Here is a 16438-nt window from a genome sequence, read left to right as displayed (position 1 = left end):
ATTAAAGGTCGAAACTGGGGATAATTCAAGGGCTGTACCATTGGTGCAGACTAGCTAATCACAAGATAAATACAAAGTTTTCTTAATGAGTGCTGGTGACATTTTCCTTCAAAGGTAGTTGCCAATTCAAGAATTCCTAAGTCCATGTATGCTTACATTGAGCATCTGAGTTGTGTTACACACACACACACACACACACACACACACACACACACACACGGCAGGAAGTAGAATGACTATTTTGATTACTCTATCTCTCCACGTTTACCTCTGGAGTCCCAAACCCATCCACAAAGTGAGCTTCTCAAAAACGTGGCTAAAATAGAGACACGTGAAACAGTACCAGCTTTGGGTGGGTAGAGTAGAAGGGAGGCCTAGAGAGGAAGGAAGGAGAATGGAGAATTGACCAGCCTTTTGAAGGGAAAACACTGCTTTTCTATCTGCAGGTAGAATTTGCATTGGTAGAGACATGAGCGTTTTCAGACATTGCTAATAAAAAAAATGCTATGAGAAATATTCACAATACATATTGAAATTTTAAGTGGGCATGTCTCTCAGACAAGAAATCCTGTTTGGAAATTTATTTAAAGGAAATAACAAAGGATCCGTGTGGAGATGAAGCAATTTATATTAAATCAGATGTTAGCTAAATTCTGATACATCCATACAGTGCAATACCTTGCCCACACTTAAAATTATTGTGAGAGGCACATTTAATGTGACATGAAAAAGTGTTTGTATATATCCTCAAGTAGAAATAAGTTATAAAACATTGTAAACGGTGTGAGCATGATCAAAGGTTTCTTTGAGCACCTGCATGAATAAGTACACATACAGAAAAAAAAAACCAAAAATATTATACTCTTGTGTTCATCTATATTTATATTTTCCTTACTGTTCTTTGTGTTTTTTACATCCTTCAGTGAGGAACGTGTACTATTTTGGAAATAAGAAAAACTGGCCAATGTTATTTTTTAAAAACACAAGGCTCAAACTGGTAACGTGACTTCAAATTAAAAAGGAGAGAGTTCCCCCTCCTTCCTCTGGTGTTACACCTCCTGAAGACAGCCGTCTCCAAAAGCTGTTCTATTCCTGTTTCTAAGGGGAAAGGTCACCTACCTGCAGTTGGCCTTGATGGGGCACAGAACCAGGTGCTGCACCAACAGGGGACACCTAGGTCACACCTAAGACCCTGCGACCAGTCCCCCTCTCTTCTCCCCAGCCCCCCTCCTCCTAGTTTACCTTTCCCTGCCAGCCCTCCCTTTGTCACTCGCATGCACATGCGCAGACATGCACAAAAGCACACAGGCATGCGCATGCGCATGGAGTTCTCCGACTAGCGGGGAATTAGCCATTTGGAAACTGAGTGTGGACCGGAGGAAAGAGCGCCAGAAGAGCTCGGTGCTCATCCTTCCTCCATCATTTATTTCTGCACCAAGCAAAGAGTAGGCTTCTCCAGGCCCACATTTCCTCCTTTGGAAATTGGAGAGAGGGGAGTTGATGCGGTGAAATGTGAAGAAAAGCAAAGGGCAGGTATCCAAGAGATGTTTTTGAAAGGCCTGTTTCCGCGGAAGACAAAAACACAAACTAATCGTCTTATTTCCCCGACCTTCATTTAAGGGAAAATTAGTTCCATCAACGAGAATATTTTAACATGGGATTGAAGCAAAGATAAGAGTCAAAGGAAAGTGTTTAGGTAAAATGATATTGATTAGGTTTTCTTCAATTTTTTTTTTTTTCATGTAGTTTTGCTGGCGACTGGAATACACTCAAATAAAGACGTGACAAAGAAGATTAAAAGGCCCAAGTTCAGTAAGTAAAACTGCAGTTCCTTACTAGCATTAAGACTTGTATCTCCCGTGTATTGGGCTGTTATGCTTGTTTCAGATAATTTGGAAGGTTTGGGGTTTCTTGGTCTTCCTTCAGTTACTTTGCATTCAGACTAATTAGTAGTAATTATTATTTACCACCTACTTCATTCCACAAAAGCATCTGAAATAGGAGCGCTGATTTTAGGGTAAAAGATATGTGGTCCCATCACATTGGAAAACTTCAAAATGCACATACAAACATACAAAGGCCGGGCAACACTAAGTCTCTATGGCTAAGCTGGAGTAGGTAGTTTCTTGCCATTGAAATGGTGTCTCAATTCTCCATACCAGAAAATTCAGTCTGGCTAATGCAAACATGTTCACCTTCCAGCATGCTCTGGGATAAGAAGGTAAATCTCACAGAAAAGTGCATAAGGTTTCACACCTAATCAGTGGAAAGAGGAAAAATAAATTTCATTTTTGGATAATAGATCAGTTAAAATTAGATGACAGAAAACCCAGAATAACAATTGCTTAAATAGGAGCAAAGCTTCTTTCTCCTGTAAACATAGTCAGTTTGGGCTTTTATGGAAGGTTTACAGTCTCCAGGGACCTGGACCCCTTCTGTCTTGTCATTCTGCTCTCCTCAACATGGCTCTCAACTCATTGCCCAGAATGGGTGCCCCAGCTCCATCCATCACATCCACATTCCTGTCAGCAGGAAGAGATGAAGAAGGACACATACCCACCCCTTTAAAGATAAGTCCAGCAAGTTAAATACACCACTTCTACTTAAATGTCATTGGCCAGCTTTAAGGAAGAATGGGAAATGTCTTGATTTCAAGCATCCACATGCCTAGCTAAAAGTAAGGGGTTGTATTACAGGAAAGAAGGAAGAATGGATATTGGGAAATCACTAGCAGGACAGGACATAGATGGAAAATCTCACACTCCAATACTGTAAACACGCTCAGATATCTGGATCTAAATTTGTGCATTTGATGGAGGCTTAAGTGAAGGTATATTTATAAAGGACCATGAAAGAAATGCTGTAGATATAGTCAATGTTCTGCGCTTCCCACAACTGAAACTTCTTCATAGGCATTAAATTTAGATGCTGGCAATCAGCAACATTAATAATTTGAAATAAAAGAAAGATATTTGCTTCACACACCATTCTTTTTCCCTTCTGTTCCTTTAAACCCTCCATGTGGGATTTCCTGTTGAAATGAGACCAAAAGAGCAGCCATCCACAGCCTCCAAGCCTAAAATCCTAAAAAGGAATCAGTTGTTTATTTATTCCTGTCGGTACCAAGAGCCAAGAGAATCAGCCCAGGGGCAGATGTGTGTTCAAAACAATGATTGGGTTAATATGGAGACAAACGCATACCCAAGTATGAATTCCTTTGGGCTGTTTCCAGTATCTTCATTAACTCATCTACAAAAATCATGAAAGGCTCCATGATTACCATGACAACAGTTGTCAGTGACTATGAAAGCCTGTGCTAAATGACCCAAAGGCAAACCTCTTTGAGAGATCTCAAATGGATTAGATTTCTGATATGCTAAATTCTAACCTTATACTCGAAATCTCCCTGGTGATGCAGCACATTTGAATCAATACACGCAAGAGGCCTTTTCTCTAGTTAGAAACCCTGGCACAATGATGAAATAAGGGGGGTAGGGAGATGGGGATACAGTGAAGGTAATAAGATATTCCCAAACCATGGCAATGTCTGATTCTTTACCTCAGGAGTATTTCCAAATGACAGTCTATATAGCTTGAGGCCAAAGTCATTTTCATGTTTTCTTTTCGCTGTTGTCAGTCTGCCACTGGGGTAGGTGACTGATGGCAAAGAGGCACTCCATTCATTTTATCAGTATTTATTGAGTGCCCACCAAGTACCGGTTTCTATGTTAGACACCCAGATACAACAGCGATTGAGACTCAGTCTTTGCCCTCACAGAGCTCAAAATCTAGGGAGAAAGAAAGGCAAGTCACCAGGCAGCTAAAGGTACTCCAAGAATGTGGAGAAGAGCTGTATATCTGGGAGGGCTTCCTGGAGGAAGCACCACACCTACACTGATAGTGGAGACCGACTAGGTATAGACCAGGCAAAGGTGAGAAGAGAGGAATGCAAGCAGAGAGAAAACAGCACGCTTAAGGCCTGAAGAGTGGAAAGAGCTAAAAAGTAGTTTGATGTGACTGAAACATAGAGTAGGAAGTGAAGGTGTTGAGATAGGAGGTGAAGGACTAAACAGGCGTGGGATCGTGGAGAGCTTTGTTACCGTGCCCGGGAATCTGGACTTCCTTATGAGGGCTATGGGAATATCTCAGCGCACATTATTTTGGTTGCAATCAGCATAACTCCAAAAGGGATTTTGGCAGAATGTGGGTGGGGGGTTGGTAGCTGGAACTCGCTGGAACCGCACCCCAGACGAAAGGCCCCAAGAATGAGTACCTCTGCTTCTCTATGCATGTCTGCCTCACTGTCTCCCTCTCCCTCTCTCTCCCTGGTCCTCCCCCTCCCCCTCCCTTTACCCACTCTGTGCACAAGGTGTCTGTCAATACTGACTCCACATTCCTGGGAGAGAGAACCTAATTGCATCATCCCAGGCGGCAGGGTGGTTCTCAGAGAAGAATAAAGTAGTTAGGGTTGTGCTGGGGAAATAAGACCATCCTGCCAAGAAAAAAAAAAAAATTTGAAAAAACACAAAACTCTTTCTGCCGACAAATGGAGAGAGAGGAGAGAGCATGCAGTTTGTTGGTGAGGGCACGGATTTACACGCATGTACGGGTACAGTGAAAGCGTCTACTGAGTCTGCCCAGCACTTCACACGAAGGTCTACAGTGAAGTAGGAGGCACGACAATTACATCTTCTCTCATCTCCTTGAGAGATGAATGCATGGACTCCGTGGTTGTCTCCCCTATACCTGGACAGCCCCGAGCTCCTTCTAGAAGTAAGTATTTACGGATCCACAGGTCAGAAGGCTGAAGACCTTGCATCATAAGATCAAAAGGTGGGCCTTTTTGGAGCCCATATTCCCAGGAGACGCTCAAAAAGGAGGAGGTGGGGAGGAGGTGGTCTCCTTCCTCTTCCCCAAGGAAGATGTTGTTTCATTTCCAGCTCAGCTGACACCCCAAAATGTATCTTGTAGGGAGCTACTAAAGGATTTTAGGCAGAAAAGGGAAATCATAAAAGCAAGACTTTAAACCAGTCACTTTGGCCTCGGTGTGAGAACGAACTGGGTCAGTGATGCTCACAGTGTGCTCCTGGACCAGCCGCACCAGCCGCACCAGCAGCACCTGGGGCCTTCTGCCCCACCCCGCCCAGGCTGCTGACATCAGACATGCGAGCGCCGGGGCCCAGCCATCCATGTTTTAGCAAGCCCTCCTGTAATCCCAGTGCCTGGTGAAATTTGAGAACCCATGAAGTAGACAGACATCCCAGATCAGGGGTACTTTCAGACATGATTGTAAAACCATGGGTACTCATCAGTGCCCGCTGGGCCCTCTTCGGGCCAGCCCTCCGCTGGCACCAGTGCCCATTCAAGGCTAACAAGAAGAAAGTAATCTGAGAGTTTTGGTGAGTGGACACTGACCCCTACGACCCATGCAGCACTGCTCTTGACTCAGTGCCCACGACTTGGTGCCACAGGCTGGCAGAGCCAGATTGGAAATGCAGGTCTGTGTGAGGTTCAACCCCAGATGCTTTCTTAGTGCCTTCTGCCAAGCCAGCCAGGGCTTAGGAACGAAGTATCTGTTGCCTGGAGACAGATGAGGGGTGTGGGATGACTACGGGCTGACCAAATAGGAAATAAAGTAGAAGCGATGTGGAGAGAACAGGAAAAGGAGGAACCAGCGTGGGTGTCTTCCTTTGGTCTGGCCAGAAGCCATGTGCCATACAAGTCCATCTACTCTGTCTACATGTAGACTTTGCTTTCTCTCCTTCGTCTTCTTTATCATTTCTTTTTCTTCTCATCTCCTTTTCCTTTTTCCATTTCTTTGGTCTTCCTATGGCTCCCCAGAGGCCCTCATGGATATCACTTATCTCCGTTGGGGGCCCTTCAGACCAAGAAGGTATTACATGTTGAAAATAATCTGGCATGGGAGTCTTACAAAAGGGAAAGCAAAGGTTAAAAAAAAAAGAAAGAAATGGGAGAAGTTCTTACAAACTTACTCCTCGCTCTTATGCATGACCATTCATTTCAAGCTAATATTTTGCTTTCATGTACACAATTGTATTGGGCACAATGTAATTCCAGCACGCTTGGCTTATCACATCACTTCATTTTCTAATCAAATCAAGTCTGACTCCAAACTGCCAATTTCCAGGGGCTGAGAAATTAAAATTTCATCATTACAGGGGCTTCCTCCCTCCCCGCTCCAGTCCCTGGAAGGCTTATGCAATCTACAGTATTCAGGGAGTTCCCCTGCCCTGCTCAGTGTCCAAGCCCATGTTATCTGTAGAAGTTGGGCACTCCATTGTTTTCTGAAATGTGGGATCTTGGGAAAGATGGCGGCAGTCCCAGGACTAAGGATTCACCGTGAGGGGCACCACACCAGGTATTGCTCCCAGATGATTTTCCTCCAAGGCAGCTATTAGGGAACAGAGACATTTCCCCCACCGAGACCTACCTGCCCACTCCCACCTTCCCAGTCTTGGAAGATCATTTCCTCTCCATCACTCTTTGGGCTGACCAAACTCAGTGCTCTCAAACAAGGGGGATTTGGAGAAATGAATTCCCAATGCATGAGGGAGAGCTGTCTTTGGGCAACTCTGCCCTCTCTCTTGCAACCTTGAATTCCAGAGGTGGGAGAAGACAAAGGCCTGACTACCTTCTTAGAATAGTAAGGGGGGGGGGGGGGGGGCGCGGGGGGAATACAATCAGAATAAACCTAAGTTAATGTCTCAATAAATCAACCCACTATATAGTCCATGGTAAAGCTTACCACACTATATGCAATGAGAGTTTCACCAAGTTTATTTTTAAAGGTGATTTCTCAAGGTTCTCATTTTCCTGATATGTTTTGGAGCCATGGGTCTGACCTTACTTAGAGGCACCTCAGTGGTAGACATAGTCAGTACAAACCTATTCAAACAGTTGCTAACAAATGACTAAAATGTGGGGGCATTTTTCTCGATTGTTGTAAGCTACAAATAATTGTTGAAGGGTTCGGGTATATTCATAAGACTCTTCTCCTAAGGCAGTCACTGTACTTTATGAATTTTAATTGTTAACTTCATCTATGTGTAGATTCCACATTCACAAAGAGCCTAGTCTTCAACTCATGAACATTTCAGGCCACACTGTAACAAACGCATCATATGTTACCCCTTAAATTATGTCCACCAGCATCTCTGGAACAATCCCTGCCAGGCAGTGTCTATAAAGGAGGGAAAAAATCTTTCAAGTTACAAAGTCTCCTCCATAGCTTTTCTACATGTAAGGAAGCCTCAGAAGAGCCTCAGAAGCAATGGCTTCCGTTAAAAGTGGGTTCAGGCGAGATGGCATCACACAGGTGAGAGCCATGATCAGCTCCATGCAACATGTTACCAGCCATCCATCCTGCAGAGTCCCTGACTTCAGTGAGCACCCAATCTTGTAGAAGATAAAATTAAATTATGCAAAGGTGAGACCTCCTGGACCTAATTCCCACTGCCACACACACACTAAACGAGTTTATATGGCTCCTATGTGCACTACACGTCTCTGCTCTGTACTTATCCCACATTCTTAGAAGAGCTTTTTTATAGAGTCTGTCTTGCCATCTAGATCAAAAGCAACATGAAGACTCATTGAGTGCTCATTGAGTATTTGTTGAATGGATGGACAAATCAACAACAAAAACAACATCCAAAACCCACTATAAAATAAAGCAAAATGTGGCAAATGATTACATAAGAATAACAAGGGATGTATGAATAAGATTCATACTGGGACGCCTGGGTGGCTCAGTCGGTTAAGCGTCCGACTTCGGCTCAGGTCATGATCTCACGGTCCGTGAGTTCAGGCCCTGAGTCGGGCTCCGTGCTGACAGCTTGGAGCCTGGAGCCTGTTTCAGATTCTGGGTCTCCCTCTCTCTCTCAGACCCTCCCCCGTTCATGCTCTGTCTCTGTCTCAAAAATAAATAAACGTTAAAAAAAATTTAAAAAAAGATTCATACTGCTTTGATGAAGAAGCATTCGAGGTAGGACACGAACTGAAAGTAGGGCAGAGGTATGTGGGAGGATTTTCTAGGTAGACTAAGCCCAGACATCCTGGGGAAAAAGTGGAAGATGATGTCAGGAAACAGTGAGTGATGCGGTCGGTTTAAGTGTGGGGGAGTCATGGGAGATGCAGCTGGGAAATGGGTTAGGACTAGACAAGACCAGGTGGAGAAGCTTTGTTCTTTGCCATTCATTAGATGATGGGGACCCTCAGAGTTTCCTGAGCTGTCTACACAATGAAGATAACAATCAGTAGGATAAGTAACAGTGAGATATTCTCCAGGGCAGTAAAGCTACATTCTGAAATATTTCCATTACGTTGAGTCTGTTAAAATAGTCTTAACTTGCAGTGAAATGTACAACCTTTAATCCACATGGTTCCTTCCAATAAGTTAACCTTAATACCTTGTAAGGCATGGAAAGATTTTTGCAATCAACCTTGAAAGGTTGATGATTCCCAGAGGTACTGCCTTGGGCATGAAGAGGTAATTGTTCTGGGACTTGGTTATTTAGTGCATTGGACACTGATGAAGAGACAGCTCTGGGTGGTTGTCGGATTTGGGCAGAACACACACACAGCTTCCCGAGTAGGCTCACGTGTTGTTAGCTGTAGCAACTTGTGAGTAACCTTCAGTGCTTGCTTGCTTCTTAGACACCTGGTACCAACACCAGTGTGTTCTCCACACAGAATGGTGTGTGTGCCCTTTCTCAGACCACGAAACAGGAAGAGGATTCACTTTCTAGCCCTCCTTCTGAGGTGGGAGTGAGAAGGGAGGTGCACTCTCTGTGTTGCAGATTTTTAGTTGAGCAAACTCTACCATGGCACTTGTCAGAAATAACAGGAAAGCAATGGGATAAATGCACAGATGAGTGCACGCGCGCGCACACACACACAAATTTTCAAGAAATATTCACCCACTGGTGGTTGTCAGTGACCTCTGAGTTCAGGAAAACCCTTAGGATTAGATTAGGGAAGAGTAATTTAATTCTTTCTCTCAGTTACAGAAGAAGTAAACAGGTGGAAGCGGCAAAACTTTGGCTTTAGAGCCAGAGACCTGAGTGCGGGTCCTACCTCTGCCACTTACTTAGTACTTGGGCTTGGGCAAGTCAACTCACTTCTCTGAAATGTAGAAATAATATACCTCTCAAGGTTTTGTAGGGTTCAAGTGAAAGAAAAAATGTGTATTAGAGTCCTTTGAAAACTAAAAATAGGTTATTTTTAGAGACACAAACTTTTGCAGCTGCCCAAAAGCTGTGTTGCCACAGATAGATTAACCTCTGTTCTCCAGTCACTCCTTCATCGCTGTCCTTCCATAGCATATGGAAGCCTGGTTAGAAGGACCAACCTTTACAGAGTTTTTAAGAAGTGCTTAAAGCTTGAGCTTGGAGTTACCTGTTGAGGCACATGCTCTCTACTGGGTTTGCCTTTGTAAACAATTTCCATCACATGTCTTATGTTTCCCTCCAATGTCGCTTGATAAAGTCTTCTTAAGGAATCTTTTATGACCAAAGGAAAATATTTTTAACCCCAAGCCTTCACATCTTGGCAAAAGCTTGTCTCAGGGAAAATGTGGTATAGTGTTAGAATCAGACATGTTAGAGTTCAAATCCAGCCCCACCTCTAACTAATGCTGTCATTCCATCATCTAGAGTGATGTCGTCCCAGTGTTAGCTTGGCCACCATGGAACCTCAGATGCCAGATTAAACCTGTATAAATACCAGTTCTGTAATCTTTTAAAAAGTCTGGAGCATTCCCCATGATTTCTGGAGAATCTGCAATGAACTTCATGATTTCTCTACCTAGGCACTCCTGTGTTGCAATGGCCTTCCTGTTCCATCCTGTCCTGTGATTCAGCTACTTTACTAACTTGTACAAGAAACTTCCCTGTATCTGATGTTTTATCATATTTTGGAGCTTTTACTATGGACTTTCCAGGATCAACAGAAGAGGTCATCTTGTAGAGCATAAAATTTTCTGCTAGCACCTCATTTCACCCTCGCTCTCTCTCCCTTACCATCTCATGCCCCTACCTCCCTCTCAAGCCCCTTTTACACATAGATGCTTCTCCTTGCCTCTCTGAAGAGTTCAGCCCACACACAGGTCCTGGGAAGCTCAGCCTCTATCCCGAGTAGGCTTATCAATAAATTTCTTCTGAAAAAAAACCTATTGTACAGTCCTGGAAAGAGGGCTAGCAAAAACAATTTCTGACATCTTGGTTATTGCAGGATTATTAATTCATCTAGTCCCCATGTGATTTGACCCCTGCTGACCTCCCAGTCTGTATCAGAGATCTCTCTCTCCCTCCTCCACTGTTCTCTACGCACACTGGCCTCCTTTATATTCTTCAAACCACCAAGCCCATTCCCACATCAGAGTTTTTGCACTGGCTCTTCTTTCTGTCTGAAGGCTCCTTCTTCTAGGCTTTTGTTGCCTAGCACCTTCTCATCACCAAGTAACAGTGGTAGGAGAGTAAGTAGACAGGAGTACAGTGACCAAGTCCTTTGGGCCTTGTAGACCATCTCAAGGAGCTTGGACATTATCCTAAGGGCAATAAGAAGCCAGTGAGGGTTTTAATCAGGAAACTGATGAAATGTGATTACATTTTTTTTAAGAATCACCCTGACTCTCCAATGGGGAAAGCTTGGGGCAAAGGGTGGGCAACATGGAAGGAAGAAGACAAGATAGGTGGCTATTATGTTAATAGTCCAGACAGGAAATGTTGGTGACTTGGACCAAGATGGAGGTAGAGAGAAATAGCAGATTTGGAAATAAAACTAATAAGATTTGCTAATGGACCAGTTCATTCATTCATCCATTCATTCATTCAGCAGACATTTTTGATCAGCAGTAAACAAAGCAGACAACAATCCCTACTTTTGTGGAATATATATTCCAGGAGGTAGATGAAGATCTGACTGAAACTGGGGCCTTGACAAGTAGTAACATTTACACAGATATAAGAAAGGGTTCCAGGTGTGGGAAATGCTACAAGCCAAGTGTGCAAGATGACATGCATTTGAAAAGTGCCAGGAGCAATATTGGCGAGCCCAGAAGTCCTGTGGAGGGGATTGGGAAAGGCCTTAAGGATTCTGAAATTTTTCCACGGGCAGCAAAATAGTATTGATGGTTTTTGCCCAAAGATTCAAGGTGGTCAAGGACCGTTTAAGAAAAATGGGCAAGAATGCTTTGCAAAAGAAGTCACTACCAAGGAAGAATTCACATGATCTGGTCACTGGGCATGAGGATCAAGGAGACAGTTCATCTTCAAATTTTATTTAAAGGTCATTTTTATTTCATTAATGTTTTTGCATAATTATCTTAAAAATTGGACTTTGCTTGAGTTCAATAGCACAGTCTAACAAATTTCATATTCAGTTTCAAATTTCTAACAAATCAAATTTCACATCAAAACTGTTTATACATAAGTGCTTTTATGTTATAATAATTCCTCCTCATAAGCTGCCAGGAGGCAACCTTACAAAGGGCTTCTCTTAACTGATTAGGAAACCTATCTGTTTTCCAGAAGCAATGTAGCTCACCTGGGATCAGTGAAAAGATGAATAGAAAACAAGTATATTCTGTTTGATTTGGTCTGCTATGTGATTGGTGTATTGTATGCGACATTACCCAGTCTGATAACCCATCACCTGATCCGTTGTTAGATCAGGCAGAAGACCTACCTCTAGTATTCCTGTGTTGTATGAAATAGTGACTCAGACAGTACTAGTTTTGCCCAGGGACCTGCTGAGATCCATACAGCAAACACAGGACCTCAGTGAGCAGCAACTAAAGTTCATCTCTCAGTTCTAATCATCTGGGTTGTAAGCGGTTCCCTATTGCCTATGGCTGGTGCCAAGGACCTCCAGGAAGAAATCTTGGCGGATTCTGCAATGCTCTCATGTGAGCTCTGTCATGAAAGTGATAGTGACCATGAGAAAGCAAGGTAACCTAAAGGCATCCTACTAGGGAGAAGAAGAGTACATGGCCAAGGAACAGGTCTGTTCCTCCTCCCCTCAGACCTGAGGATGATACTTCCTGAGCTGCCTTAATTTTGTCTTGTCCTCTTAAGGAAGTCTTAGTTCTGCACGGTTGAGATAAAACCCAGAGAAGGGTGAAGGGAGATACGAAAATGAACCTGAACAACAAAAGAGAAAGAAAAAGGAAAGGAAAACCTAAGCTGTAAGATCAGAGTGGTTCAAAAGTATTCAGAGGAAATGCAAAGAGAAATCACTTCCTTTGGGCTATAAGTGGATGGATGAAAGATTCTTCGAGGTTACAAGAAAACAGACTACTTCACAAATAACTGGGGGAATACTTTAAAGAACCAAACTGTGGTTTCTATACTCAAAGAAAAGTGGCCCCCAAAATGCAAATGGCTGCTTCTTCCTGAGGCTGGATTCAGACATTACACTTTCCAGTGATTTGGGCAATTACTTTTAATTAGCTCACTCTCTCCAGCTTAATTTTCTGTACAGATTTAACAAATATTTGACCTTTAGCCACACTTTGCCATTGCATTCTGTTTTTCCAAAGTACATGAGCATATGTGCTTGATTTCATCTTTCCCTGCTATGGGTTGAGTTAATTCACTGATTTTGCTAATCCAATTGGGTGCAGTTAAAACAGAGCTTATTTAGGGCACTTCCAGGCCTTTGTAAAAAATGAAACAAACACCCCTTGAGGGAAAGGGGAACTTGATTAGCAGGAAGCAAAATATTCCCGTGTGACAGTCCTCCCCCCCCCCCTTGTCTTTTTGAAGCAACTATTTCATGGAAAATCCTTTGCGTGTGTTGTGTATACCTTAAAGTCTTTCAATAGCGTTGATCACTGTGTAATACTCAGGCAATAAGCTTCCAGATATACCCCCATTTATTCCACTCCAGAAGATTTGGGTTGGCCTCCAGGAGAGCCAAAGTCACATCCACATTAAATCCCAGTTCGCAGAGCTGGTCACCTCCTAGTTCAAATCCCTAAGAACCAAGAAGGCATGCTTCCGTTTTGTGTCCATGTAAAGGAGCAGATGCATTTGGGGGTGGGGAAGTGGTGTGCGGAAGGGAGGAGAGCCGAACACGTCCACTTACGCCCAGGGATCAATTAACTAATTTAAGGAGACACTACACTGGCGTCTTCAGCCCCCAAATTGCTTACAAAAGAAAAAAAAAAAAAGATATTCTGAGACTCAAAATAGTAAATGCAGACTTGAGTATCGGGATTTAAGAGAATGAAAGATAAAAGGAAAATAGCTTTGGAGAGGAGGCAACCTGTGGTAGGGAGAAGAAAACCACAGGCTGTTCTGAGCACAGCACTCCGCTTCTTAACCTAGACCACAAATTGTTTTAGCCTGTGATCAGACTCAGCACCCCCCCCACCCCCCGGGGGAGGAGGGCTTCCGATATCGTCTGGGAGGAGTTTAGGAAAAGAGCAGAAGTTCTAACATCAGTTTTCTCTGCAGTCTGAGGGAAATGCAACTCTGCTCCATTCAAGTACATAAGGGTTAAAAGAGAGAGAGAGTGGGGGGTGGGTGGGGAGAGTTTTGGGTACAGCTGGAAGCCATTAACAACTCTGAGACCATCTCAGTAACCCAGGGAGAGGGTGGGTGGCCTGGCAGAGATCCTGGCTCCATGCATGTCCTCACCGACTCTTAGCCCTGGGCGGGGCTTGATTCTACCTCCCACCCAATGGAGAAATCTCGTCTTCAACTCTTCAGTCCCTGCTTGCGTACTTCAGCTCACTCACCGCTTCACAAGGCAGCCCATTCCTTCAAGGACAACCTCAATCACTGGAAAGTTCTTCTTTGCAAAATTTGCCTCTATGGAAAGTCGCTCCTTCAGTTCTAGCTTGTTCCTCTGGTGTCCTAGCACACACCAGCCCTACGTGTGAAGACGGCAATCACTTGTCGCCTCCGAATTCTCGCCTCCTTGTGGCAAGACAACTCGTTCTGCCAGCCAGCCCTCCCACCTGATGGTTTACAGACACCTCCTGAGCCTCTGCCTATTTTTTGAACTGTGCTCATGTTTCAGAATCACTTCTGGAGAACAGGGCCCTGAACAGAATACATTTCCCAGCTGCAAGGGCACCAGTATAGTATCGTCCAGGAGACCTGGTCCTTCAGAGTTTCTGAGGGAAATTTCTCCAAGGAAGATACAGCTACATCCCCTTTTAGTTGCTGCCCCTGGAGAACCTGCCTCACCTCGTTCCCAGACAAGCTTTCGGCTCTAGAACACTTGCCTGATGGATGGTGCTAGTCTGGCAATGGCCGTCACAAAGCCAAAGAACGACAAAGGAGACAGGAAAGACTGAGCTTCCCCTGGCTGCTCTGCAGAGGGGATGGGGGGGGGGGGAGGGTCCTAGTTTTCCATCATGTGTTGAGGCAGATGAGTAAATATTACTATCATCTTGAGTCCAGACCTAGGACCCCTGTCTAGGACCATGACCTAAGATCTCTTCCATTATCTGTCTCCCCTGCCCAGAAACCTTCCACTGTGTCCCACCTCCTGTGCAGAACACAAGCCCTCAAGCCTCCTGACCCGGCCCAGCCCGCCCCACAATCACCACCTTCCCACCCGGCTCCAGTACAGAGCCTCTGATGCATCAGGCCGCCTGGCCCCAGCCCGTGCTCCCTCATCTACCCTCCCTGAAATACCTTCCCTGTGGCCCGAAAGGTCGTCTGAGAGTTCCCTCTTTTCCCGAACTAGCTCCAGAGCATCTGAAAAGCCAGTGTTCCCCAGTCATAGACCCACAGTGACATTGCTGACCCCCCCCCCCCGGAGGTGGGTCTTTTCCCAGAGTTCTCCTCTTCAATTGTCTGAATAAGCACAAGAATCCACCTCTGTTTTTGCTCTCAGCAGGTTAAATGCGGTGGATGGTCACTGTTGTTCTTTTGGCCTGAGGAATGTCCTAATTATATCTTTGCTTTCATTATATGGAGAGGACCCAGGGTCGGCCCAGGCCCTGGCTTTTAGAGATTAAGTAAATGATCATGTATGACCTGACAGAGCCACCCAGTGTATAAGCTGATACCCCTAGGTGTAATTTTGGCCTCATTTTGCTTTCCCAGCTGTGCCTCAGATCAACTGTGATGTCAAAGCCGGAAAGATCATCAATCCTGAGTTCGTTGTGAAATGTCCAGCAGGGTGCCAAGACCCCAAATACCACGTTTATGGCACGGACATCTACGCGTCTTACTCAAGCGTGTGCGGTGCTGCGATTCACAGGTGGGTAGCTCCACGGGGCTTAACAACCAGCACCCAGGCTGCGGGTAGGGCTCCCCCCCACCCCCCACCCCTCCCACCCCCTGCCATGCAGGGCTGCCTGCTTCAGCAAACGAGACTCTACAAATGTAACCGAGCATCCTGTATTTCGTGTGGCAACCCTATCCCCTGGGATTAGGCAGAGGCCAAGCATGGCCCCGAGTCTCCTTTCACAGCCCTCCAGGGAAAGGACTGACTTCATGGGAAGGGGAGAATTCTACTCTCTCATGTTCGTGACAAGGGAGCCTCAGTTCTCGGTGACGTGAAGCATGTTTTTTCTACCTGTACGTGCTGAACAAGGCAATAATCAGGATGTGACTAAGCAAGGCACAGAAGTGTAGAGAAGAAGTGTCACAGCCGTGGCGATGGCCTGGAGACAAGTAGAACAGGACACGTGAGAAGGAGGGTGGCAGGTGGCACTGCTTGGTCAGCTGTCCTCCAGGAAGGAGGACAGGAAGCATGACATGTTTTGAACTAAGTCACTGCCTAAATGAGGAGAGGCAAGAGTGACCTTCACAGAATCCTCATCCTTCTTTCTTTTTTTAAGTTTGTTTATTTATTTTGAGTGAGAGCGCGCGCGCAAGCAGGGGAAGAGCAGAGAGAGTGGGAAAGAGACTCCCCAGCAGGCTCCGTGCTGTCAGCGCAGAGCCCCGCGTGGGGCTGGAACTCACCAACTGTGAGATCATGACCTGAGCCGAAACCGAGAGTCAGCCACGTGACCGAGTGAGCCACCCAGGCGCCCCGAAACGCTCGTAACCTCTTTTGCTCAGGCTGCGAGTCCTAACACAGGGGAATGCGTGTCCACGCAGCGCCTTTGACAAAAAGGCCAATGGGTCTGGGTCAAGCGCCTCACCTGTGTCACCTTATTTAATCCTCACAGTTCCCAACGCTGTGGCTGCTACTACCGTCCACATCTTGAGAGAGAGAGAGAGAGAGGCAGGCTAGATTTTCTAAAGCCGCACTGTTAGAAAGTACCCGAGTGGGGACTGGCACCTAAGTCCAGCTCTTAACTACCACTCTGAGACTGCTTTGAGATGCGGCCCCTGAGTCAGTGCTCGGCCCCTGGATGCCGGATGAAGTTTCTGAATCAGTCAGGCTTCTGTATCTTTTTCCTTCCTGCACACCGGTCAGGTGATAGTGCCGTCGTATCTCTGCCAGACAG

At 45.1% G+C, this 16438-nt stretch overlaps 1 protein-coding gene across 3 annotated transcripts in view; it reads left to right on the top strand.

Moving 5' to 3' along the window:
- VIT (vitrin) overlaps window positions 1–16438 on the top strand; it is a 109464-nt gene that overhangs the window by 28135 nt on the left and 64891 nt on the right. For all 3 annotated transcript variants that reach the window (XM_042933261.1, XM_042933260.1, XM_042933262.1), the window contains exons 3-4: window positions 1747–1812; window positions 15084–15240. In XM_042933261.1, the coding sequence (XP_042789195.1) occupies window positions 1747–1812; window positions 15084–15240 (223 nt within the window). The remainder of the gene's footprint in view (window positions 1–1746; window positions 1813–15083; window positions 15241–16438) is intronic.

This window comes from Panthera leo, chromosome A3 (genome assembly GCF_018350215.1).
Source record: "Panthera leo isolate Ple1 chromosome A3, P.leo_Ple1_pat1.1, whole genome shotgun sequence".
NCBI lineage: Eukaryota > Metazoa > Chordata > Mammalia > Carnivora > Felidae > Panthera > Panthera leo.
This window is presented reverse-complemented; position numbering and strand designations above follow the sequence as displayed.